The sequence below is a fragment of the Solanum dulcamara genome, chromosome 6, assembly GCF_947179165.1.
Source record: "Solanum dulcamara chromosome 6, daSolDulc1.2, whole genome shotgun sequence".
NCBI classification, from domain to species: domain Eukaryota; kingdom Viridiplantae; phylum Streptophyta; class Magnoliopsida; order Solanales; family Solanaceae; genus Solanum; species Solanum dulcamara.
In genome coordinates, this window is record NC_077242.1 from 38,478,132 (window position 1) to 38,502,999 (window position 24,868).

General features: G+C 37.0%; 1 protein-coding gene across 1 annotated transcript; it reads right to left on the reverse strand.

The window, feature by feature from the left end:
* Positions 1–2,360: 2,360 nt before the first annotated feature.
* Positions 2,361–5,300, reverse strand: LOC129892831 (uncharacterized). The gene is made up of 2 exons (XM_055968372.1): positions 3,976–5,300; positions 2,361–3,495 (listed from the first exon to the last, which is right to left on the reverse strand). The coding sequence occupies exons 1-2, from the start codon at positions 5,298–5,300 to the stop codon at positions 2,361–2,363; spliced, it is 2,460 nt and encodes an 819-aa protein (XP_055824347.1).
* Positions 5,301–24,868: the final 19,568 nt, after the last annotated feature.

Consider the following 24,868-nt stretch of genomic DNA (forward strand, 5'->3'; position numbering starts at 1 on the left):
TTGATGTTGAGCTTGGTACGTAGCCTATCTTTATTCCACCATTCCAAATAGGTACACTTGAGTTGAGGAGGCTTAAGGTATAGCTCCAGAACCTCTTGAGTAAGGGGTTTATCAGGGCCATTGTTTCTCCCTTGGGTGCCCCTATTCTATTTATAAATAAGAAGTATGGTACATTGTGTATGTTTATTAATTACTAACAGCTAAACAAGGTTACCATCAAGAACATGTATCTATTGTTGTATATTGAAGACTTATTTAATCAGATCCAGGGTGCAGTAATGTTCTCTAAGATAGAATTGAGATTAGGGTACTAGTTGAGTATTAGGGAGGTAGACATTACTAAGACTACTTATCAGACTCAATATGGATAATATGATTTCTTAGTCATGTATTTTGGGTTTACTAATGCCCTCATAGTATTCATGGACTTGATGAACCATGTGTTCATGCCTTACTTAGACTCTTTCATTATTATATTCATTGATGTCCACCTAGTCTACTGCGGGAGTAGATAGCAACATGAGCAACAACTAAGGATAGTACTTCAGACCATGTAAGATCACCATTATATGCCAAATTCACTAAGTGTGAATTTTTCTTGAGTCTGTGGCATTCTATGGGCACGTTGTGTCCAAAGATGGGATTATGGTTAACTCAACGAAGATAGCAGTAGTTGGTTATTGGGCTAGGTTTACTTTTCATATCAAGGTTCGCAGTTTCATCGAGTTGGTAGGGTATTACGAATGATTTGTGGAGGGGTTCTTTTCCATTGCAACTCCTTTTCTGAGATTGACTCAGAAGAATGTCCCTTTCCATTGGTCTAACCAATGTGATGTGAGCTTTCTGAAGTTCAAGGCCTTGTTGACTTCAGCTCTAATTCATACTCTTCATATTGAAGGCTAGGGGTTTATAATTTATTGAAGGCTAGGGGTTTATAATTTATTATGATGCTTTAGATGTTGTCTTAGGTTTCATTCTTATATAGTAGGGTAGAGTTATTGCATATACCTCGAGGCAGCTGGAGGTGCATGAGTGAAAATACCCGACGCATGATCTTAAGTTGGTAGCAATAGTCTTCGCATTGATAATTTGGAGGCAATATTTGTATGACGCCCATTATGAGATCTAGATTAATCACCATAGTCTTTAATACATATTCATCTAGAAAGACCTTAATTTGAGATAGTGCTGGTGGTTGGAGTTATTAAAGGACTATGATGTCACTATTCTCTATCACCTAAGCAAGGCAAATATAGTAGAAGATGCTTTGAGATGGAAAGGCAGTGAGTATGGGGAGTTTGAGGAAGCTCTTGTTTATTGATATATATCTGTGGAGTAGTGCATTTGTGGCTATGTTTGGACAAAACATCAGCTGTAAAATTGGCTTCTCTGTAAGTGTGGCTGCATTTGAAAACCTGGAATTGATGACTGATGTCCTGCAGCTGTTGGAGTTGTGTTCTAACAGTCCATGGTGGTTGAGCTAGGTGTTTTATCCATCTGATTACTAGCTCAGAGTCCACTTCAAGGATCACTTTAGTATATCCTAATTGGAGACACCAAGTCAAACCAAATATGGCTGCCAATATTTCAGATTGGTTGTTTATACCTTCTCCAAAAGGGGTTGAGAAAGCAAAGAGAAGATCTCCTTGATTGTTCCTTAGCAATCCTCCCCCTCCTATTTTTCCAGGGTTGTGAAGTGCACTACCATCAGTGTTCAGCTTCACCATGTGAGCTGAAGGTTTCCTCCAGTAGACAGTACTAACATTAACTTCATTAGTACATTTTTCCACAAGAAGGACCAGTTCCTTCCATCTATTTGGCCAGCTGATATAGGAGTAGGTAGTACTTAGAAGGTTGAAGTTATCCTTGAAGACTGAGTAGATCACTCTTGTAGTATTGGACTGGTTCCCTCCATATTTGATGGCACATCTATTTTTCCATAGGTTCCAACATATGAAGATTGGAGTTGCTTGTAGGATAAGTTTATGGACCTCATTACTGTAATTACTGGACCACCACCTCATCATCAGGTTTCTAAGGGGTGTGTATTCTTTACTAATACCCAGAGAATCAGAAAATACACTCCAAACCTTCCTGGCAAAGTTTCCAGAAACAAATATATGGTCAATGGTATCCAAACCAGCTCTATGGCAACAGTAACATTAGGCTGGGGCTTCTCCAAAGCTGATAAGTTTTTCATTAGTAGGTAGTTTCCCTCTAAGTGCTCTCTAGAGTAGGAAGGAACACTTAAAAGGAATGTGTTTGTGCCATGTTTGAGAGTTAATTCTTGTCTTACTCCTTTTGTCCCTGATAAGTTCCTAGGCAGAAGAACAACTAAATTCCCCACTGCTATTAGGCTTCTAAGAGGCCTGATCAAGTTTGTGGGGCTGATAGTTGATGTTACTTGCCAGGATGCTAGGTACAAACTGAGGAGGTGCTTTCTGAGAGACCAGTTCTGCATTACATTGACCATTAATCATGAAAGAAGACACCTTAGTATTGTTCTGTCTACTACTGGCTGGCCTGAAATTAGCTAAGGGGCCAACTCCCAACCAATTATCCCACCAAAAGAGGCAAGAACCAGACTGTATCTGCCATTGGATATGAGGCTCAACATTGTGCTTGTTCTTCATGAGGTGCTTCCATATCAAAGACTGTCCTGTGTGCCATTTTTTGGTTATAGGATTTGACCTCTGACAGTACTTAGCTTTGAGGAACTCACTCCATAAGGAATTCTTAGTTCTGAATATCCACCATTGTTTGTATTGGAAAGACTTGGCAACATCTGATATTAGTCTCACTCCAATACCACCCTCTTCATAGGGATAACTCAGATTCTTCCAAGAAGACCAATGATATTTCCTCCTTTCATTCTTCCACCCCCAGAAGAAATTGGCTGTGATGCTTTGAATTTGCTTGATAGTGGTTGCAGGAGGGGAACTAGCAGATAACAAGTGAATAGGAAGTACTTGGATGACATGCTTAATCAAAGTAACTCTTCCTCCATAACTAATTAATTTTGCCTGCCATCCAGCTATCCTAGCCACAACTTTAGCTATAAGCTCAGAATAATAGATGATCCTCTGTCTACCAATGTAAAGAGGACACCCCAGATATGTGATAGGGCTGTTCTTTTGCTTGAAGCATGTAACTTTCTTGATTCTTCTAACAGTAGAGTTGAATGCATTTAAGGGTACCATGAAGTTACTCTTGTCTCTGTTGATCAATTGGCCTGAAGCATGCTCATAGGTATGTAGTGTCTCCATGATAAGCTTCAAGGTATGAGATCTTCCAGATGAGAATATGATGATGTCATCTGCACAACTGAGATGATTAATTTGAGGGCCCTTTTTAGCCATCAGGAAACCATGATATTGGGGGTGTTGATGAAGGTTGTTCATGAGCCTGGAGAGGACTTCAGCACCTATGATAAACAAAGCTGGTGATAATGGATCCCCTTGCTTAAGGCCTCTTGTGGAATGAAAGAATCCATGCCTTGAACCATTAATAATGATGGAATACCAATTATCAGCCATAATTCTCCATACCATATCAATGAAACCTTCTTCAAATCCCATTTTCCTCAAAACTAGACAAGTATAGGACCAAGATACCCTATCATAGGCTTTAGCCATGTCAAGTTTGATAACTACATTGCCTCCTATATTTGGCTTCTTGATCTGGTGTATAATCTCTTGGGCTAGCATAATATTTTCAGAAATGTTCCTACCTTTGACAAATCCAGATTGGTTAAGGGAAATGAGGTTGGGTAGGATAGGTGCCAGTCTAAGGGAAATGAGTTTGGAGATGATTTTGTTTGTGAAGTTGCTAAGGCTAATTGGTCTATGGTGTACTTTTGGGAGCAGCACCAAACAAGAGTGAGTAAAGTATTTAGGCATAGCTTGTCCACAGAAGAAAGATAGAATCACTTTAAGGAGGTCCTCTTTTATGGTGTTCCAACATGCTTGGAAGAACTTGCCATTCATTCCATCAGGTCCAGCAGCTGAATTGGGATTCATTAAAAACACTACAGTTCTCAACTCCTCCATTGTAGGGAAAGCTTTCAGGTTTCTGTTATGCTCATCAGTGACCATCCTGGGAATACATTGGAGGGTATGCTCCTGAATTTGTGTCTCCTCACCAGTGAAAATGGCTTGGAAGTGTTCACATGCAGCTTTAGCTATGTTTTCTTCACCTTGTACCCAATTATCATCTTCATTCTGGATCTTATGGATGTATAATTTCCTCCTCCTTCCTCTTATCAAGGCATGAAAATACTTGGAATTCACATCACCCTCTTTGAACCAATGCAACTGAGTTTTTTGCTTTAGCATGGATTCCTCCAGTTTCAGGTATTTTATATACTCTTCATTGATGGCATGGAGCTTTGTTCTGTTCTCTTCAGAATTACTAGAGATTAGCTCTTCCTCTGCATGTCTAGTCTTGTCTTCATATTCTTTAACTTTGGCATATATATCACCAAATTGCAATCTGGACCAAGTACTAAGAGTGGCTGCCAACCTCTTCATTTTCTGATGGAAACACCACATTGGATTACCCTCCATGGTCCTGTTCCAGCAATTACTAACAGTATCCAAGAAAGATGGTTGTTCTGTCCAGCAATTAAGGAATTTGAAATATTTGGTGTGTTGTTGGTTTTGATCAGTCATCTCCAGCAGTAAGGGGCAGTGATCTGAACCCACAGAGGGTAGATGAGTAATGGTAGTCTGAGGCATCATCTCTAGCCACTTATCGGTGACCATTCCTCTGTCAAGTCTCTTCCAGATTATGAACATTATACCCCTTAGATTAGACCAAGTGTATCTCTGACCACAAAACCCAAGATCTTGTAGTCCACAGGCTTCTATGATGCTGATGAACTCAAGGCTCTTTTTCATATTGTAAGTGACACCTCCCAACTTTTCTTGAGGGTCTGTGATAACATTGAAATCACCTAATGTGCACCATGGAAGGGAGGTGGCTGACTGTTGTAGCATGCTATCCCACAGAGGTCTTCTGAGATGATCTTTGCATTTTGCATATAGAAAGGTAACTATGAACTGATTTGGATTCATTACATGATTAAATTCACAAGTAATCAACTGCTCCTCATTTTCCAATATCCTGCAGTCTACATCCTTGGTCCAAAAAAGCCAAATCTTACCATTTGGATTACTAATAGCATGGTCCATGTTGAGTTGATTTCTGAAGTACTGAATCTGAATGCTATCAGAAAAAGGCTCTAGGATGGCAATAATGGGAATTTGATGGATACTCTTAAGAGATTTAAGTCTTTCCATGGCTCCTTGGGTATTAATACCTCTCATATTCTAGCATGGTGTACTAATCATTGGGAGTTTTTGGAAGTGAACAGCCTAGTGTGAGGTCTGCTTGTACGAGCAGAAATAGTTGGACTGATGGGTTTATTACTGTGACTGGTTCTATGAATTCCTCTAGGGGACAAACCTTGGGAGTTAGCTATTCGTTGAATCTCATCATCATACTCATTTGTGTAAGATGTACCTAAGGGTCTGTTTAAGTGTTCACTGGCAGCATCCTCCTCATCTAGATCCTTCAAGGGTTGGTCCTCATAGTCACCCTCATCTTCAGACTCAATAACTGCATATTCATCCAGGTCAGGAGGGACTTCTATATTAGTATTAGTATTAGTATTAAGGGTGCATTTGGGGAGAGATTGTGTGTGTTGTTCTGCAGTTCTGCTTGCAGGATGTTGAGGAGGTGTGTGGTTGTACTGAGTTTGCAAGGGTGTAATATCTATCCCCCCTTGGTCATCCTCCAGCACAAATTGTTGGCATCCAAGGTTAGGATGTTGTTCTTTCACATTGTCTACTACCAGAGGAATTTGTTCCTCGTGAGACAAATTCCTTTCTTCTACTCTTTTTTTTAATGCATCCCTTCTCCTTTTGCTCAGTTTATTCTTCTTTTCATTAGACCCTATGACACTAGTGCTTGCTACAGACCCTAAATCATTGGCCATAGATCCCAGCTGAGTATTATGACTGGTAGTGTCAATATTCCTATTTGTGTGGTCATTAGGCTGATTAATTGTAGGTAAATTTATGTTATGAATTGCAGGGGTTGAGTCTTCTCCCTGAAAATGCAGCATGTGCATTTGAGTTGGGACCTGACAGTTCCCCTGTTGCTGCTGCATATCAACATCTCTTCTGTCAACATGCATTGCATTGTCCTTCAAGCTAATATCTGCTCTTTCCTCCAAGGATTCCTTTGAGTTAACAGGTGCAACTTCTTCCAAGATTTGCAGATTTGTAGGCTGAGTAGGAGTTGTAATGTTGCCCATTTCTAGATTGAAAATGGGAGAAACTGCAGGTCCCAGTTCATGCAATTCTGTTGCCCTATTTTGCACATTCTTTTCGTTTATTTTAGCAGCTGAAAAAATATATGAAGTGGTAGCAGGAGCTCTAGAGTCACTCCTAGGGTCAACCATACTGTTCTCATGCAAAACATGAGATATAACCCCCCCTCTGGGTACCCCTTCCTGCAAGTTAGTTGGCTTCTCCTGAAACCCACCATCCTCACCTCCATTAACTACTTCAACAGCAATAGTTAAAACATTCAATACATTAAGACTACATGGGGGACCCATGGGGGATTGGGAGCATTGAGTCAATACCTGATCGATGCTCGCTTTGTACGGTTTGGATTGCGCTGGTCGTAGTGACAGTATTACCATCAATACCTGTAGTTCTGAGTTGAGTGGGTTTATATACCTGTTGAGTGTTACCTTGTATCTTTTGGGTGTTTTGTATGGTTTGGGTCTTCCCTTTGAATTTTCTTCTCTTTTGGGTTTGCTATTGGTTGTTTGGGACTTGATTCCTGTTCTGATTATTTGTGTGTTCCTGCATTTTGTTTCTTCCTCCTTGAGTTGTGGTGGTTGTTTATTGTATCGGTACCTGTTGTCTAACACTTACAACATTAGTTAAAACAGTTGGAGAAGAGGTCATACCTGTGTTTTTTGTCAACTCATCTTTCTTTGGCTCTTCTTCCTTGTTTTTGGCCTTATTGCGTTCTGCATCTCTTCTGCTGACTGGGCAGGCTAGAGGAGTATGACCCTGGTGTTTACAATAAGTACAATAAAGTGGTATATCTTCATATTCGATATCCTGCCATCTACCTTCCCCATTTGGGTCATCATTTTCGTCAAAGCCAATCCACACACTTTGGATTTTAGGCTTGGTGATGTCCATTTGGACTTTTACTTTCGCTACGCTACCCCTCGTCTTTTGCATGAAGGCCATGTCTAAGTGCAATACTTGTCCCATGTCCTCCAGCAAAATCGTAACAAATTCTTTGTGGAAACAATGCCATGGGAGCTCCGGGAGTATGACCCATACAGGGAGAATGGGGGTTTCATAGTTTGGATCAAAGGTAGGAGTCCAAACTTGAAATCTCATAAAGACACCTTCAATGTACATGCGCTTGCTATCTAAGACAATAGCTCTATCGTGTTCGTTATCCAGGTCAATATATATATGTCTAGAGTTAAAATGCGTAATCTTGACCTTGCCTCGGAGTTCTGTTTGGGCAATGAATTTCTTTCGAATGACCTCCATCTTGGGCATTGGGCTATAGAACTTGCCTATGAGGGTGTACTTACATGATTCTGCCATTTTAATTATGTAGTCCTCTCTCGTAAACATAATAGCAGGACAGCCTTGTTTCATTACTCTTTTTGGGGTTGTAAGGTCAATTTTGGTAGTATTCTCAGTTTGTGTAGCTCTCAGCCATGTGGCCATGGATTGTTTTGCTATAGGGGGCGGAGGGTGATTTGTGGTGACCGGTTGGTTGATAGGGGGCTTGGTCTTTGGAGGTAGCGCACTGGGGGTTAGGGTCACTACCGGATTTCTAGAGTTTTTTGGGTCGTATTTTTGGAAATTAGAAGATATTGGAGGGAAGTCTGAACTGGGAGGGTATTTGGTACTTTTAGGATTAGTTAAGGTGCTAGGATTATCTGGGGAAACATTTTTGGGCACTAAAAGACTGTTTTCGACTCTATTATCACAAGATGGAAATTTGGAATTTGAGTTAGAGGTGTCTAAAAATTGTGGCGTTTGGTTTAAAACGTTCGTACTGATATGGGGGTTAGTAATACCTTGAGAATTTCTTTGGGCGTTCACCGGATGAGTGTTTTCGGTGATTTTTACGTTAGGTTCAATTCTAGTATTGGCATTTGGTGTGTTAGGATAGTCATTTTTTGAATTTAAATTTTTTTGATGGGTATTGTATTGGTGCGTATTATTATTCAAACTAGAAACATTTTTTCCGATCGCCGGAGTTCCGGTGTCGCCGCTGCCAGTGTTAGTACTCAAATTGGCAACCCTAATTGATAAATTTGAATTGATAGGGACCATACCTGAAGGGGCTTTTTGTGTTTCTGGACTCCTCTCTTCAAGATGAATAGGTTGACATTGCCAATTTTGGAATTGGAGCTTTGCTGCTGCGCCGCCTCCGGCAGTTTGGATTGGAACCCTAATTTCCAAATTGGAGGAGATAGGTGTTGTTGCTGATGGGGATTTTTGGTTCATTGTGTTCCTTGTAAGATCGTCTACCAAACCCCCAGAACAATTTGTATTTTCGCCACCAGACGCGGCGACGCCGCCACTATCGGAAATCACTTCACCGCCGGAATTCTTCAAATTGATATTCGACGAGTTTGGCTTTGTGTATGGCAGCGATTTTTGGATGGTTGTATTCGTATTATTCTCCTCTACAAGATGACGTTGGTCTTTACTCTCAAATGTCGCCGGAACGCCGACGTCGGAATTCAACAGTGTGTTGCCGGCGACGCCGTCACCCATTGGAGCTGGGCTTTTAGTATGAGGTACGCCTGGGGGTGCACTACCAACCCCAGGTGGTGCGCCACCTCGAATAACATCGGAGGCCGTCGAATTTGTAGTTCGAGTGGCCGGCGTTTCGCCGGAGTTTCATCCCACTGTCGCGCCTGGATTTCTCTTAATTTCCATGGTGAAATCCCTTGGATTTTTGATATGATGTGGCTGGGATGCTGTTCTAACATCCCCAATTGATGGTTTTTCAATACAAATTACAGAAGTTGACTTAGAATTGGTTCCTTGATCAGTGGCAGAATGTTGAACAGTGATCGCTGCTGTTTTTTCAACATTCCCGAAGCTTCGAATGTCCGATTGGGACGATTCCTGTTGTGTTGAATTCGTCTCATCGATACCTACGATTCTGTCTTTTGAACGAAATTTTTGGAGGTCCGGAGGTGGATCCGGTTCCCTGGTAGCCATAAGCTTAAAACTAGTCTTCTTTGAGAGCTTTTTTTCTAGTGAGATGTTAGAGAGAGTATTATTGTGCATGGATTTGTGTAAGAGTTTAAAATAACTCAAACACCATTAACTACATAGACAACATAGAATTTGATCGTACCGTAGGTTCGGGTGAATCCTCCTTTCAGTCTGTTATACAAACTTTTAATGTATTTCACATCCCTAAATACCCCCTAGATGTGACTGGCATCTGCCAACACCACCTATCCAGTGAATCAAATATCCATACACTCATCAAAATTATCTAAGAACTGAGGTAACATATGTTAATGCTCAATACATCAGATACCTTAAGTCTGAATAATCCATCCTCAAGAAAAAGACTCAGTTGTACTGGTTTAAGGAGGGTGATGCAAAGTCTAAGTATTTTCATGCCATCATCAGAGAAAGAAAGAGGAAATTGTTCATTCATAAGATTATATTTTGCTAGTATGGTTGCTAAGGTGATCTCCAAAATCAAAGGTTGGAAAACAAAGATGCATAGTTATGGAGGAAAACCTACTCTTGTTAAATCAGTCCTCTAGTCACTTCCTATACATCTTTTGAATGTCATTACTGCTACCACTACTACTCTTAAGAAAATCAAACACCTTATAACAGACTTCTTTGGGCTTGGGCTAAAGATAAGAATAAGTATCACTGGGCCTAATGGGAAACACTCGGCTATGCATATGATGAAGGAGGAATTGGAATGAAAAAGCTGGAAGATATGTGCTTAGCTCTTCAATATAAAAAATGGTGGACTTTCAGATCTAAGAAGACTTTGTGGGTTGAATTCCTTAAAGAAAAATATTACCAAAGAGCTCACCCAGTCATAAAAAATGGGATACTGGTCATTCTCTGATATGGAAACACATGATGGCCAACAAGGTCCGAATTGAGCCTCATATCCAGTGGAAGATCAACTTAGGAAGTTATAGTTTTTTGAGGGACGATTGTCTAGGGATTGTAACTTTAGATTATCACAATGATTACTTACCAAAACTAGATAATACTTCAGTCTCAAAATTCATGAATATAGATCTTCGAATGCTAAAATAGTGTGGCAACATGCCCCTCACCAACTGGTTCTTTAAATTCTTAGCAGTACTTTCAGTTACCAACCAAATATACAGGATCAAGATTATTGGAAATTAAATCTTCATGGAAAGTTTACTTTTCCATCAACTTGGGAACATGTGAGGAATAAAAAAATTGATTTTGATAAAAAAATGTATTTGGCATAATAACGTACCTTTCAAGGTCTCATTTTTGCTATGGAGGACAATCAGATTCAATCTTCCTACTAATGAAGAAATGGTCTCATTTGGGCATGAGCCAGCAAAGTGTTCGTGTTGTCATGTACTAGGGTGGGATAACACAGACCATATCTTTGTTAATGGGATTTTTTCTAAATACATATGGAATTATTTTTTGAGCTTCTTGGGAGTTGACCATGGAAGTGGTCCACAAAGAAATATTTTGATGAACTGGTGGATGTTCAAACCTAATAATCAGGTTCATAGACATATGATTTAGGCCACTACCCTTTGTTTTATGGAATATTTGGAAGAATAGGTGTGCTGAAAAGTATGATTGGAAGAAACCTAGCATCTCTAGAGTGAAATTATCCATTATCAAGGACCTATACATGTTGATCTTCAAAGCATATCCATAAATTCCATGTCCTTGTAAATGGAAGGATCTTTTGCAATAGGTAGAAAGATGTCAAAATTAAATGAGAGTAGTCAAAGTCAAGTTGTCAAAACCCTCTCCTCACAATGTTAAGTTGAATATTGATAGCGTGCAATTAATAATCTAGGTAAGATTGGGGCAGGTGGAATTCTAAGAGATCACAAAGGTTGTAACATTCCTAAAAATCCTCACAAGTACCTTAAGAATGCCTTGGAATAGGCCGCTCGCATAATGCATTATCCTTAATCTTTTTGGAAAATCCGAGTTCGCAATATCAATCAGGAGGTCAAAATCTCAGGGAAATTGTCATAGTGAATTTTTAGGACCTGTATATTGAAAGATAGATTTTTCAAAGAAAATACACAAAACAATAAAGTGCGTAGCAAGTCCGCATCGAAGACTTGCTCCCGTTCAGTGCAATTTTTTCCAAGTCAAAGTCTGGCTAAAATATCATTCGCTCAAAATTGGCCTATTAGGGAACACCTCCACGTTGCGGTCCTGGATGATGGTTTTCATCCAAAATTAGTTTTAAGTAAGGGTACTTTAGCCTTTTTCCTAATTGTTAGTTAATGAACCTAGACGTTTTTAGAATCTAATTTTGCTCTTAAATTAACCTAAACCTCTAATTCTATTCATTCTTCTACAATTCCCCTACTCAAATATTTCTCTCTCTGCAAAAGACTCTCAAGGACTCCATTGAAGACTTCAAATAAATTCACACAAGCTCTCCATCAAATCTCTCAAGTTCTTCCTAATTATTTGGTTTTGTCACTTAAGGTATGTGAGTATTGATTCATGGATTCTTTCATCCATGAAGCCTAATCAAATTCTCAAGATTTCTATCAAATTAAAATATGATACTTTATGGGTTTTATGATCTGTATTCCAATGGCATGAATTATGATTCAAATTCTGATTATGAGTCGATTTTAATATAAATTGACGGTTATTGTATTGAATTGAAGAGTTTTTCCATGAATTCTCCTACATTGATCTTTAGGGTTCATGATATTAATTATGGGTATTTTCAATTATACTTCTGAAAGATATTATCTTTATGAATTATGTATGGGTTGATAGAAGGTATATGAGCTTGATTTTTTAAGTAAATTGATCATGCATTCATGTCTTAACCTAATTTCAAGTATAAGTTATGATCATGAATTTTGAAGTATGAATTATGTCTATGTATGTATGATTTGTAATGTGGAAGGACAATACCCGCATTTCACTTATGTTATAAAAATGAGCTACGTTATGATTTCATACCTATGATCATGACTATAATATATGTCATTATAATTTCTATGCTATGTATATATTCCGTGGAATTTGATTTAGCACCAAATGTGAACTTGAGGTGGGGGCTCAAAATATGGGGTTCTTATTTATATAAAGTCTATTGTCCCATAACTAAGTGCCACCGTATGTTACCTTTATGACCTTGCTATTGGATCCACATATAATGTATGTATGACCCGCCTAACAGGGTAGAGTCTACCTTAGAAAGTAGATTCCCCATTCCTCCAATGTAGGGGAAATATTGGGATTCTATGTTACAGCTCACATGGTCTTATTGTCGGTTATGGTTCCTATCCCATATATGTATTTTCATGATCTCAATTATGCTTCTCAAATCCTTTATTCATTATGATTTTCTCATGACTTTACTTATCTCATTTTATTATGTGTTATACTTCACCATTGCATCCCATGATTTACGTTGCATGTCATGCACTCATACTTAGTAAATTCTAACGTAATAATGCATACTTTTTATCTACATTATCTCATAATGTAGGGGTTTAGGTTGAAGATCATATTCATCCACGTAGCTAGTTAAGCTTTACCATCCAGCAGTGTTTTTGGTAAGTCCTCATTTATGCAGGACTAGTCATCGAGTTAGTTATTGTCTTCAAAGACCTTTTATTATGTTTCTTTTTGAGGGTGAGCTGGGGACATGTATTATCCCTCGCTAATGTTCATGAGTAGAGGTATATAGTTGGACAAATATTTTGAGTCGATGTTCCCATGTGAAATTCTTCATTTCGTATTAATAGTTTAGACCTTTTATGATGTTTCTGCTTTTACTTTACCTTATGTATGCTTATGATATGTAAAAGAGGCTTGGTTGGAGCCTTTTGGGATTTCAAATGTCGTGTTATGACTAGACCCTAGGTGGGTTCGTAACAAACTTGGTATCGGAGCACAAGGTTCAAGTGTCCTAAGATATCCAACATGCTGCATCAAGTAGAGTTTTATTCATGGGTGTGAAGCGCGCAACACTTATGAGTAGGAGGCTATGAGGAATCTTAGGAAATCCTCACTTTTTTCATGATTTATATCATGCGATAGAGTGGTACTCTAAGCCCTCCCCTCCTAACGATTGTTCTTAGTGATTTTCAGAACATGCCTCAAAGAATACAAATCCCTCAAGCTAATGGTCCTTCTCCCAATCAAGTAACTAATGAGGAGTTTTTGACTTCTATCACTATGCTAGCTCGCATAGTGGCCAACCAAGGAGTAATGGCACTTCCAAATATGATCACACAACATCAAGAGTTTGAGACTTCACAAGGATGAACCCTCCCAAGTTTTATGGTTTAGAAGGGTATGAGGATTCCCAAGACTTTGTTTATTAGGTATATAAGATTATGGATATTATGGGGATGTCTTCTGAACAGAAGTCGAATATGGTGGCCTACCAACTTAGAGGTGTCGCTCGAGTGTGGTGTGACCAATAGAAGGCTAAAAGGGGTGAAAGAGGCCCTATAGGTTGGAAGAATTTCAAAGTTTCTTTTCTTGACCACTTCTTTCCACTTGAGTTGGGGGAGGCAAAGGTGTTGGAGTTTATCAACCTCTAGCACAGTAATATGGGTGTGAGGGAGTATGCCCTCAAGTTTACAGAGTTGTCCAAGTATACTCCTTTCTTGGTAGTTGATTCTCGTGCCCGAATTAGTAAGTTCATTTTGGGGGTGTCAGACTTAGTTGCTAGAGAATACCGAGCCGCTATGCTTTTGAAAGAAATGGACATATCTTGACTCATGACTTATGCTGAACAAATAGAAGGAGAGAAGCTTTAAGAGAGAAAAATGAGGGAGTCCAAGAGGGCTCAATTTGACGGCGAATTTTCTAGTGCTAAAATCAATGAGGATAATGGGCTTTTTCAACAAGGCCAAAGATTCCAAGGTCAAGGTTCCCCTCGAAATTTGGGCCAAATTTTTTATAAGGACAAGGTGCCATACACTAAGGGCTAAGGTAGAGGTATGAGTGCTAGTCATATTACACTTCCTACGTACAATAAGTGTGGAAGGAATCATGGGGGTAAGTGTTTGATGGAAACGGGTGCTTCTTTTGGATATGGTAAAATTTGGCACAAGGACTCCAAATATCCTAACAAGGGGAGAGAAGGACTTTCTCAAAGGCAAGCTACTCAAGGTGGACAAGCTCAACAAAGTGGCAGTCAGCGCCACAATAGGTTCTATGCACTTAAAGCTAGGCAAGATGTTGAGGAGTCTCCCGATGTAATTACGGGTAAGTTGTGGGTGTTTGACTTTGATGGTTATATTTTAATTGATCTGGGTGCTACATTATCTTTTGTCACTCCTCACCTTTCTATAACATTTGATGTATGTCTCGAAATCTTGCTAGAGCCTTTTTCGAATAATACCCTTATGTGACTCAGTATTTAAGGGTAAGTTTGAGTGATGCTAATAAGGGTGGTGTTCTTGTTTGGGATGGTTAGGAATTTTGATTGGTAGTGCATGAGAAATTGGTAGTTAATAAGAAGATCGAGGTTCTCTCACAAGGGGGCATTTAGGGTTATAGATAAGGAGGAAGAGCTAGATGAGACCTTATTATGTGCAATAGATAGGTAAGAGTATATTGGTGTGACCTTTTGTAGGAATGAATACCAATAAGTATATAGAGATGATAAGGTAGACACGAAAATTATTAAGTGATGTTCACTTCAAGGGAGTCGTCAAGTGGTTAAAATGATAGGCTTGAACGTGTGGTTGTGGACATATGAGTGATTATTGTAGGTTATTGATGACTTCTCGTTAAGGGTTTCAAGTGAGTATATTAGAGTGGTTATAGAACTAGGATTGAATGTAGTGTTGATGGCATATAGGTGAATGTATGATGTATTGTGTGTTTATTTATTAGGTCTTGAGGTTTGTTCAATATGGTAGTAAGGGCTAGTACTCTTGGATAGAATTTGTTATGGAGGTAGAGGGACCTAAGGTGTATTTATGGAATGACATGAAGAAGGACAGTGTCCTAATTGTCAACAAGTTAAGGTTGAGCATCAAAAAATTAAGAGGTTTAGGTCAAGACATCATATGATGCCGAAGATTATGTTAACTCGTACATTCGTGAACTCGTCAAACTTTATGGTGTTCCTTTTTCAATTATATCGGATAGAAGAACCCAATTCACTTCACATTTTTGGAAGTCTTTTCAAAAAGGTCTTGGTACTAGAGTCAAGCTATGAACTGCTTTCCATCCTCAAACCGATGGACAAGTGAAAGAACGATTCAAACATTGGAGAATATGTTAAGGATATGTGTGATTGATCTTAATGGAAATTGGATGAGCATTTTCCATTGATTGAGTTTGCATATAATAATAGTTAGCACTCTAGCATCCAAATAGCTCCTTTTATAACCTTGTATGGGAGAATATATAGGTCTCTAGTGGGATGGTTTGAAGTAGGTGAGATGACATTGATTGGTCCAGATTTGGTAGTTGCTGCAATGGAGAAAGTAAGGCTCATAAGAGGAAGATTGAAAATGGTTCAAAGTCGTCAAATGTCCTATTTAGACACTAGGAGGAGAGAGCTTTAATTTGATGTGGATGATATGGTATATTTGAAGATTTCACCTATGAAAGGGGTAATGCAGTTGGGTAAGAAAGGAAAGTTGAGTCCTAGATATATAGGACCTTAAAGAATATTGAAGCTCATTGACAAAGTACCATATGAGTTAGACTTGCCACTTAAGTTGGTTTTGGTTCTTCCACTCAAGCCTTAAGGTACTAAGTCATTCATGATCAAACTGATTAAGCTCTTATGTTTCACTTCCATATGTCATTCATATGCATGCATGATTCATGAAAATGATTTTTTTATCTAAAAGACTATGTCTTATGTTAAGTATGAAGTTTACATGTTCTATACATTTTTCAAAGTGTCCGCATGTTCGTGTTGGGTTACTAGTCCTTTTTCCTTGTCCTTCCTATATTAGTTGAATCTTATTTAAAGACTAATATTTCCAAGGGGGAGTTATTGTAATATTTCTAAAAAAACCTCATAAGTACCTTAAGAATGTCTTCAAAATAGGCCACTCGCATAATGCATTATCCTTAATTTTTTGGCAAATCCAAGTTTGGAATATCGATCAAGGGGTCAAAACCGGCAGGAAGTACCTTAAGAATGCCTTCAGAATAGGCCACTCTCATAATGCATTATCCTTAATCTCTTTGGAAAATCTGATCTAGAATATCGATCTGGGGGTCAAAATCGACGGGAAAATAGTCTCGGTGTATTTTTAGGATTCGTATATCGAAAGATAGATTTTTTAAAGAAACTGCACAAAACATAAAGTGCGCGGCGAGTACTCTTTGCGTTCTTGCTCCCATTCAGTGCAATTTTTCACGTGTTAAAATTGGCCAAAATTTCATTCGCTCAAAATTGGCCTATCAGGGAACACCTTCGGGTCGCGGACTTGGGCGATGGTTTTTGTCCAAAATTAGTTTTAAGTAAGGGCACTTTAGCCTTTTTCCTAATTGTTAGTTAATGAATCTAGATGTTTTTAGGACCTAATTTAGCTCTATAAATTAATCTAAACCTCTAATTCTCTTCATTTTTCTACAATTCTCCTATTCAAATATTTCTCTGTCTACAAAAGAATCTCAAAGACTCCATTGAAGACTTCAAATAAATTTACTCAACTTTCCATCAAAAATCTCAAGTTCTTCCAAATTATTTGATTTTCTAACTTAAGGTAAGTGGGTATTGATTCATGGATTCTTTCATCCATGAAGCCCAATCAAATTCTCAAGTTTTCTATCAAATTAAAATATGGTATGAATTATGATTCAAATTCTGATTATGAGTCTATTTTAATAAAAATTGATGGTTATTGTATTGAATTGAAGAGTTTTTTCATGAATTCTCCTACATTGATCTCTAGAGTTCATGATATTAATTATGGGTATTTTCAATTATACCTCTGAAAGATATTATATGTGTGAATTATGTATGGGCTGATAGAAGGTATATGAGCAAGCATGTTTTTAAGTCAATTTCATGATTTTTAAGTAAATTAATCATGCATTCATGTCTTACCCTAATTTCAAGTATAAGCTATGATCATGAATTTCCAAGTATGAATTATGTATATATATATATGATTTGTAATGTGGAAGGACACTACCCGCATTTCATTTATGTTATGAAAATAAGCTACTCTATGATTTCAAACCTATGATCCCAACTATAATGTATGTCATTATGATTTCTATACTATGTATGAATTCCATGGGATTTGACTTAACACCGAATATGGACTTGAGGCGGGGGCTCAAAATATGGGGTCCTTATATAAAATTTCTTATACCATAACTATGTGCCACCATCCACATATAGTGTATGTATGACACGCCTAGCAGGGTAGAGTCTTTCTTGGCAAGTAGATTCCCCTTTTCTCTAATTTAGGGGTAACATGGTTCTCCATGTTATAGCTCACATAGTCTTATTGTTGGTTATGGTTCTTATCCACATATGTATAATCCCATATGTATTTTCATGATCTCAATTATGCTTTTCAAATGTTTTGGTCATTATGATTTTTTCATGACTTTACTTATCTCATCTTATCATGTGTTTTACTTGACCATTGCATCTCATGATTTACGTTGCATGTCAATCCCTCATACTTAGTACATTCCAACGTAATAATTCATACTCTTTTCTTACATTGGCTCATAATGTAGGGCCTGAGGTTGAAGAACATATCTGTCCATGTGGCTAGTTAAGCTTAACTATCTGGCGGTGTTTGTGGTGAGTCCTCTTTTATTGGGGACTAGCTATTAAGTTGGTTATTGTTTTTAAAGACCTTTTTAATATTTCATATTGAGGGTGAGCTGGGGACATATCTTAGTCCCCGCCAATATTCATGAGTAGAGGCATCTAGTTGGACAAATGTTTTGACTCTATGTTGTCATGTGACATTGTTCATTTGCTATTAATGATTTAGACTCTCTTATGATGTTCCCGCTTTTACTTTACCTTATGTATGCTTATGATATGTACAAGGGGACTAGTTGGAGATCTTCAGGGTTTCGATCTCTATGTTATGACTAGGCCTTGGGTTGAGTCATGATAAAGGTAATCTTATCTATGCTTTTGCTGCACCATTAGGCATTGGGTCTAATAAACATGGTGGAGTTCGAGCTGGTGTTCTGGGGATTACTTGGTATATCTACCATGGTTATAGTAGTATCATTTTAGAAGTTGAATCTGAGTTATTGGTTAAGTGGTTCAAGCAAGAGCTCAGTCCGACATGGAACATCATCAACTACATATTAGAACTGAAGGAGCTAATCACAATGGTGAACTATTTTATGTGTAAGCATATTTTCCAGCAGACATGCTTTAAAAATACAGCCATATGGTTGACACCACACACCAATTCTACAACATTAGTCAATTACCTAAAGAGACTAGAGGACATATGATTATGGATAAACATGGCATGGAAAATTTTAGAAGAAAAAATTTGGAAAGGATCAAAAACGACCATAGATTTCTACCGGTATTCATCATTGGAGCAGACCACTCTGGATCCCATTTTGGTGTTACTTAATGTTCTTCATTCTTCCTTTCTCTTGTTTAAGTTATAGCTTTAGTGAAGAAATCTTAGGTTTTATTTCTTTTCTTATTATGTAAGGGGAGAGTCTCCCTTATTATGTTTTCTTAAATTCTTTGTATCGAGAGGAGTCATCTTTTCTAGGTGCATAGTATCTAGGTTTTCTTTTCGATAGAATTGGGGATAAGTTGGCCGACCATAGTAGATTGGCCAACTCATGAATCACCATAGAATCAGAGGTAAGGTTTTATATCCCCCTCCTTGTAATTATATTTTTTATTTATGCTAACGCTTAGGGGTATGTGGCTAAACTCCTGACCACAACAAGGGATAAGATCATTGGGTTAGATCCTTTTTAAAAAGAGAACAAAAAAGAAGCTATAAATATATAGGGCTAAAGTAGTAGCCTACATGAAAAATGTGAAGGTTCACCTTAGAAATAGAATCCACACAAAGGAACTCGTCAGCCACTAGTCTAACCCTGTGCATCAGTATCTGCATAGACATACAGGTAAGTAGTGTACTATATATGAATATAACCCAGTAAGATTCTCAACCCACTATGTTAATACACCTAGAACAAGTGTAAAAAAGTACAAATACACAATGAATACGAAAATGATATGCAGAAGAATATATTTCATAATATAATGCTCAATAAGTCCAAACAAATGTTCAAAAGAGACACCAGATGTATCAACTCAATCCACACTCAAAGTTTGTCATATACAATAGTAAACATGATCAATCCATTACGTCGACAAGTCTACTGCAACATATATAATGCCCCAAAATATACTACGACAACATGTACAAAGCCCCTAACATATTACGGAAGCATATGTATGCCCATAACATATTATGACAACTATGTATGACCCTAGTAACTAAATCACAACAATGAAGAAGAATATCCAATATCACACCTCATATAACTTATAAAAACATTTGATATTCTTCACAAAATAACATATCTACGGGAGATCAAAGGACACCGATTCTGCCAAGCACATGCTTGTCCCAACACATGGACCAAGCATAAAAACACATTTTTCAAAGTTGTTTTGAAAATCAAACGATTTCACACAAATCAAACAACTTATAGTAGGCTCAATCTATGAAAAAATATTGATTAACAATATCAATTATGCTAGTAGAGGTCCAGTCTTAATATTCCTATCTTTCAATTTTAGAGCTAAGTCTCAATTTTTCCAAATAACCTAGATGTAACAATATTCATACAATACAATATACCTAATATTTAATTATATAAATTTCAATTCTATCAAAATATGAATCATAATGCGATACCAAAATTAAATGCATAACCAATAACCTCAACGATGGAACACTTTATAGAACCTAAACCCAATTCAAATTCATTGTAGCTATTATAAGTTACTCATAACTGACAATCATTTTGTAATGATTGGCCACCAAAACCATATTTTCTCAAGTCCAAATTAAAAATAACGTTGCAACCTGGATGAATTTGCAAATTAAACTTCTCTCATTTTATTTTATTTCATTTCTTTCACAACCCAACAGTGACGTTAATGATCATAACCCAAACTATTTTTCCTATATATGCATATAATTATTTAATTATTAGATCATCATTATCCCATAACAAAACTTCCAATCATTCTGTCATCATTACACCATACATTGTCCATGAACTTGTCTCCCAGATTTAATGAAATTAAACACTAGTAATAAAAATATATGACTTAAATTTCCCCTCCAAATAATGTTATGATAATTGAAGTCATTTGCTTCATTAGAAACCAATAATTTATCTATTTGAATCGAAGTTCTTAAAGAATCTCAGTTACCTGACAATAAAGTTTTACTTTAATAGGCTTCCATGTCAAACTCTTACGAAATTACTCTATGCGGTTGTTGACTCCCTTTATAAGAATTAGAAAACAAAAACCCTACTTTTTATTCAGCGAGAATGTATGCAACAACCAAAAATAAGAGAATAGGGTTGGCCCATACCTTTTAATTCATTTTATTATCATTATTAAAGATTAAAATTACCAATTAACCCTTCATAAAAAACAAAAGGTGATTACATTGCATCCATGAGATGAGTTGCGTCTCTTACCCTGGTAAGGTATTGGATTATTTTGGCAGCGATAATAGTTTATTATATCATCACGATGCTCATCGTGATGGTTGTTATTAAGAGAAACTCCTCAAAAGGTAAAATATTTTTTTCCATCGATTTCCATATATTTAACATATTTTGAAAAGCATTGTCTTATTTACATATTGCATACTTTATTGACTCAAGTTATGTCAGCATTATTTCATTGAGTATTCTTGAGTAAGTTTTCTTTCAGCTATTTTACATATCATACATTCCATGTATTGATGCTATTTAGTGTTGCATCATTTTATTATATAGATTAAGGTAGTCATGATAGCAGACATTCATAAGATCTCTTTCCATCAGCAATTAGCGAGGCCTTCTTGTTTTCAAAGGGTTCTAGTTTAGTTTGTTCGAGTTTATTTATTTTATTGGTCAGTTTTAGTTGATTTATAGTCAGGTAACTGTGAGTCTTTTATCGACACCTATATTCAATTATTAGAGGCTTCATAGATAGTCAAAGTGGGAGAGTCAATTCAATTTATTTATTCTGATGTTTTAAACACTATTACTATTTATATTAAGAGTAATTTATAGACATTGTATATATTGAGATTGGGATTTTTTTGTGTTCTGGTTAAATATTTTAAAGGCTCACTTTTAAAAGTTTCTGCATGTATGTTTAGTCTTTATTTCAGTAGTAAGCTAGGCCAAGGGTTCTCTTGGGACTAACAATTATTTTTGAGTGCCGGCCACATCCAAGGTGGGCTCGGGGCGTGGCAAATATGATATTAGAGCACAAAGTTCAAGTTTCCTATAAAGTCTATGAAGTCTTATTAGTAGAATTGTATTTATGGTTGTGAGTGCACCACTTTCATAAATAATAGACTATGGACATTTTAAAAAAGTTTCTGTTCTTTCAAATTCTAGATCGTGCAATAGAATTGTCCCCTAAGAAAATTATTCAGACTCATATGTTGCTCAATGTTGATCGACTTCTCCTCATACTCAAGGTGGTTAGAATAGTAAAACCCAGATAATTATTTATAAGTTACACTTAGATAAAGTCTTTAGAAGGTAAAGAGACCATACAAGGGCCTAAGTGGAGCTTCTTAGTGTGCTTAATTCTATCTATTCGAAAGTATGCACCCTTCTTCATATGAACCTTGCATTTGAGCCAAAGAAAGATGAGCTCCAAGAATCTACTCTCTAAACCGTGCTCCAGCTTGAGGATGGAAGTAAGTTTTAGGATGCTTGGATAGTATTGAAACCCAAAGGGTATTATGATATGCAGTTTATGATCCAGTAGTAGTGGAAGTTCCTAGAGTTAGAAGCATACATTTAGAAGTGTGGCAACCTAAAGAGTGGGGATGATTATTGAGTATATTTTATAGTTGCAGTCATGTGCCCTGTAAGTCGTTAGTGGGGTAATATTCCCTTATGTGTTAGCTAAGGAGTAATGAGTTTTGTGTAGATTCCATCATAAAAGGTACAACAAGAATTGTTGATAAGGATGAGTTAGATTATACTTGAAATAGAAAAGAAGTTTATAATGAGGTATAATGAATAGGTTGGTACTACTTAGGTAGTGAGAAGGAGTGCAATGATCGACTATGATTAGACAGACTATGAGATAAAGATCGATTTCGTGTCCTGATGATTTAGTACTGTAATATTTCTAAATCTTATCTAGTAGTCGTAAGTCATTATAGTATGCAAGAAGGGCATTGAAATACATGTTTAGTACTAGTCCGTAAGCTTGAATTTTGTAGAGCATTTTAAGAAAGAGGGGATAGCATTATGGGTGTGATAGTGTTAGTTTTTTAGATTTGCTCTAGTATACTTGACATAGCATATGCAATAAGTTAAGATATTAACTTGCAAGAAGTGCAATATGTCATATGTGGTGTGTATCAACCTTATATGAAAACAGTGAATTATGGCTATGTCATTGGGTAAGAAAAGGCTTAAGAAGTGTATCCGAGATAGTATATAGTTGTATGAGGCTCTAACTCTATGATTTTTTATGGGTTCCTAGTCAGTATCTGTTAGTTGCCAATAGAGAGAGGGTTGAGGTAAGCGCAATATTTTTTAGTCTCCATAATAATTAGGTAGAAGGGGGCTATATATAAATGATGAGTCTCCTGTTATAGTCCAAGTTTCCTTCAGTTAGGTCTAGGTGAACATAAAAGATGAGTGGTGGAAGGAAGAGATATGATTATAAGAGTTAGAAGAATCAGCTATGTATGACAATAAGACAAACGATTATAAAAAGATACCTATAAGATAGAAGGAAGTAAAGAGAAGTATCTCAGAAGGAATTCCTACTAGTTGTTTTGTATCTTCAAGTATAATATAATAAAAGAGTTTAAGTATTCTTGTGTATAATGATGCCCTGACTGTGTGAAGTGTTGTTGTTGTAGCTTAGTAAAGAGAATTAGTATGTAGACTTAAGGAGGTGACCTTCAAGCTAAGGGTGAGATGATAATGTAATGAACCAAAATAGGTTTTTGTTGGTAGTGATGAGTTGATCAGGCTTAGACATCAATGCTTTTCCATCCCAAATATATTCATTATATTTTAGTCCAACTGATACCCTACTCTTATCTTGTGTATCAACACTATACCCATGGCTCAGATCGATGAACTTTATATTGATTCACGTTTATGGTCAGTTCCTTTAATTAAAAGTGCTACCTTCATTCAGAGATCCTATTCTTATTCCATGAATCTAAGAATTGCTAGCCCTGTGTTATCTCATATCTATTCTGTTAGCAGATTTGTTGAATGAAGCATGTTTATGATCTTTTGCTCTAAGTCCTCTAGTGATCCTATGTTTTTTAGTCTTGATAGCGATAATGATGGTAGTAGTTGAGTTATGGTAGATGGGAGAGGATAAGTATTCCTTATTATGATAGTTGTGGTATGCTTATTTCATTTAAGGTTATAAATATGGAGGAAGAGTGAGATGGGATTTTTTTAGGTGTAATAGATAGTTAAGAGTATATTGGTCTGCTTTTTAGTAGAATTCAATGAAAATGCCAGCGTAGATATGCCAAGGTACACATGAAAATTCTTAAGTGATATTGACTTCAAATAAATCATAGAGTGATTAGAATAATAGGCTTAAATGTGTGGTTATCTTTATGTTAGTGATTCTAGTAGGCTATTAATGACCCCGTTGGATTTGGAGGATGATTTTAGGCATATAGAGAGTTTTTGTGTATTTTTTAAAAGTTTTGAGAGTGTTTGAGTCTTTTGAGGCTTAGAGTTTATTTGGTTTCAATTTTATTGGATTTCTGATAGAGGAGACCTCAAATTTAAATTTTGACTATTCCATTGAGTCCAAAACATAGAATTTAGTATAGTAGCATATGTGGTTTGTGTGTACGTGTAAGACCTCAGAACTGGGAAGATTGGAACCAAGTAGAATTCCTACAACTGTTGACTAAGCTTAAGCCTTGGAGTCACTTTACAACTCGTAGCCCTTTCTACAACTTGTAGGGACGATATGTAGAGGGAGCTCTTGAACCTATCTAAGATCGAAAATGAAAAGAAGTCCTATGATTTCACATGATGAGTTATCGTCCTATTGACAAGTCGTAAGGACGGTTCGTAGCCAAACATTAGAGATTCCTAAATTTGCATGTAGTCAAAACCTGTAGGAAGATTTGGGTCTACGAACTGTAATGCATAGAAAAATGAATAACCACAACTCATTGAAGCATCTTCAGAGACACAGGTCTTAGTGTCTTCTTAGACCTGCAGCACGACTCAAGTCTATAGGTCATAGACATGAGGATAAATCATAGTAGTCGATTCGTATGGTTCAAATTCAAATATTTAATGAAGGGTAATATTGTTTTTTAGCAAGTTCAATTCACTCAACATAGACACAT

Bases quoted from the DNA above. Each gene is read 5' to 3' on its own strand.
- LOC129892831 (XM_055968372.1), bottom strand. From the start codon at position 5,300: ATGGAAAGACTTAAATCTCTTAAGAGTATCCATCAAATTCCCATTATT. The intron at 3,496-3,975 runs GTTCTTCCAAGC...TAATGGTTCAAG, and splicing joins CCTGATGGAATGAATGGCAA to GCATGGATTCTTTCATTCCA.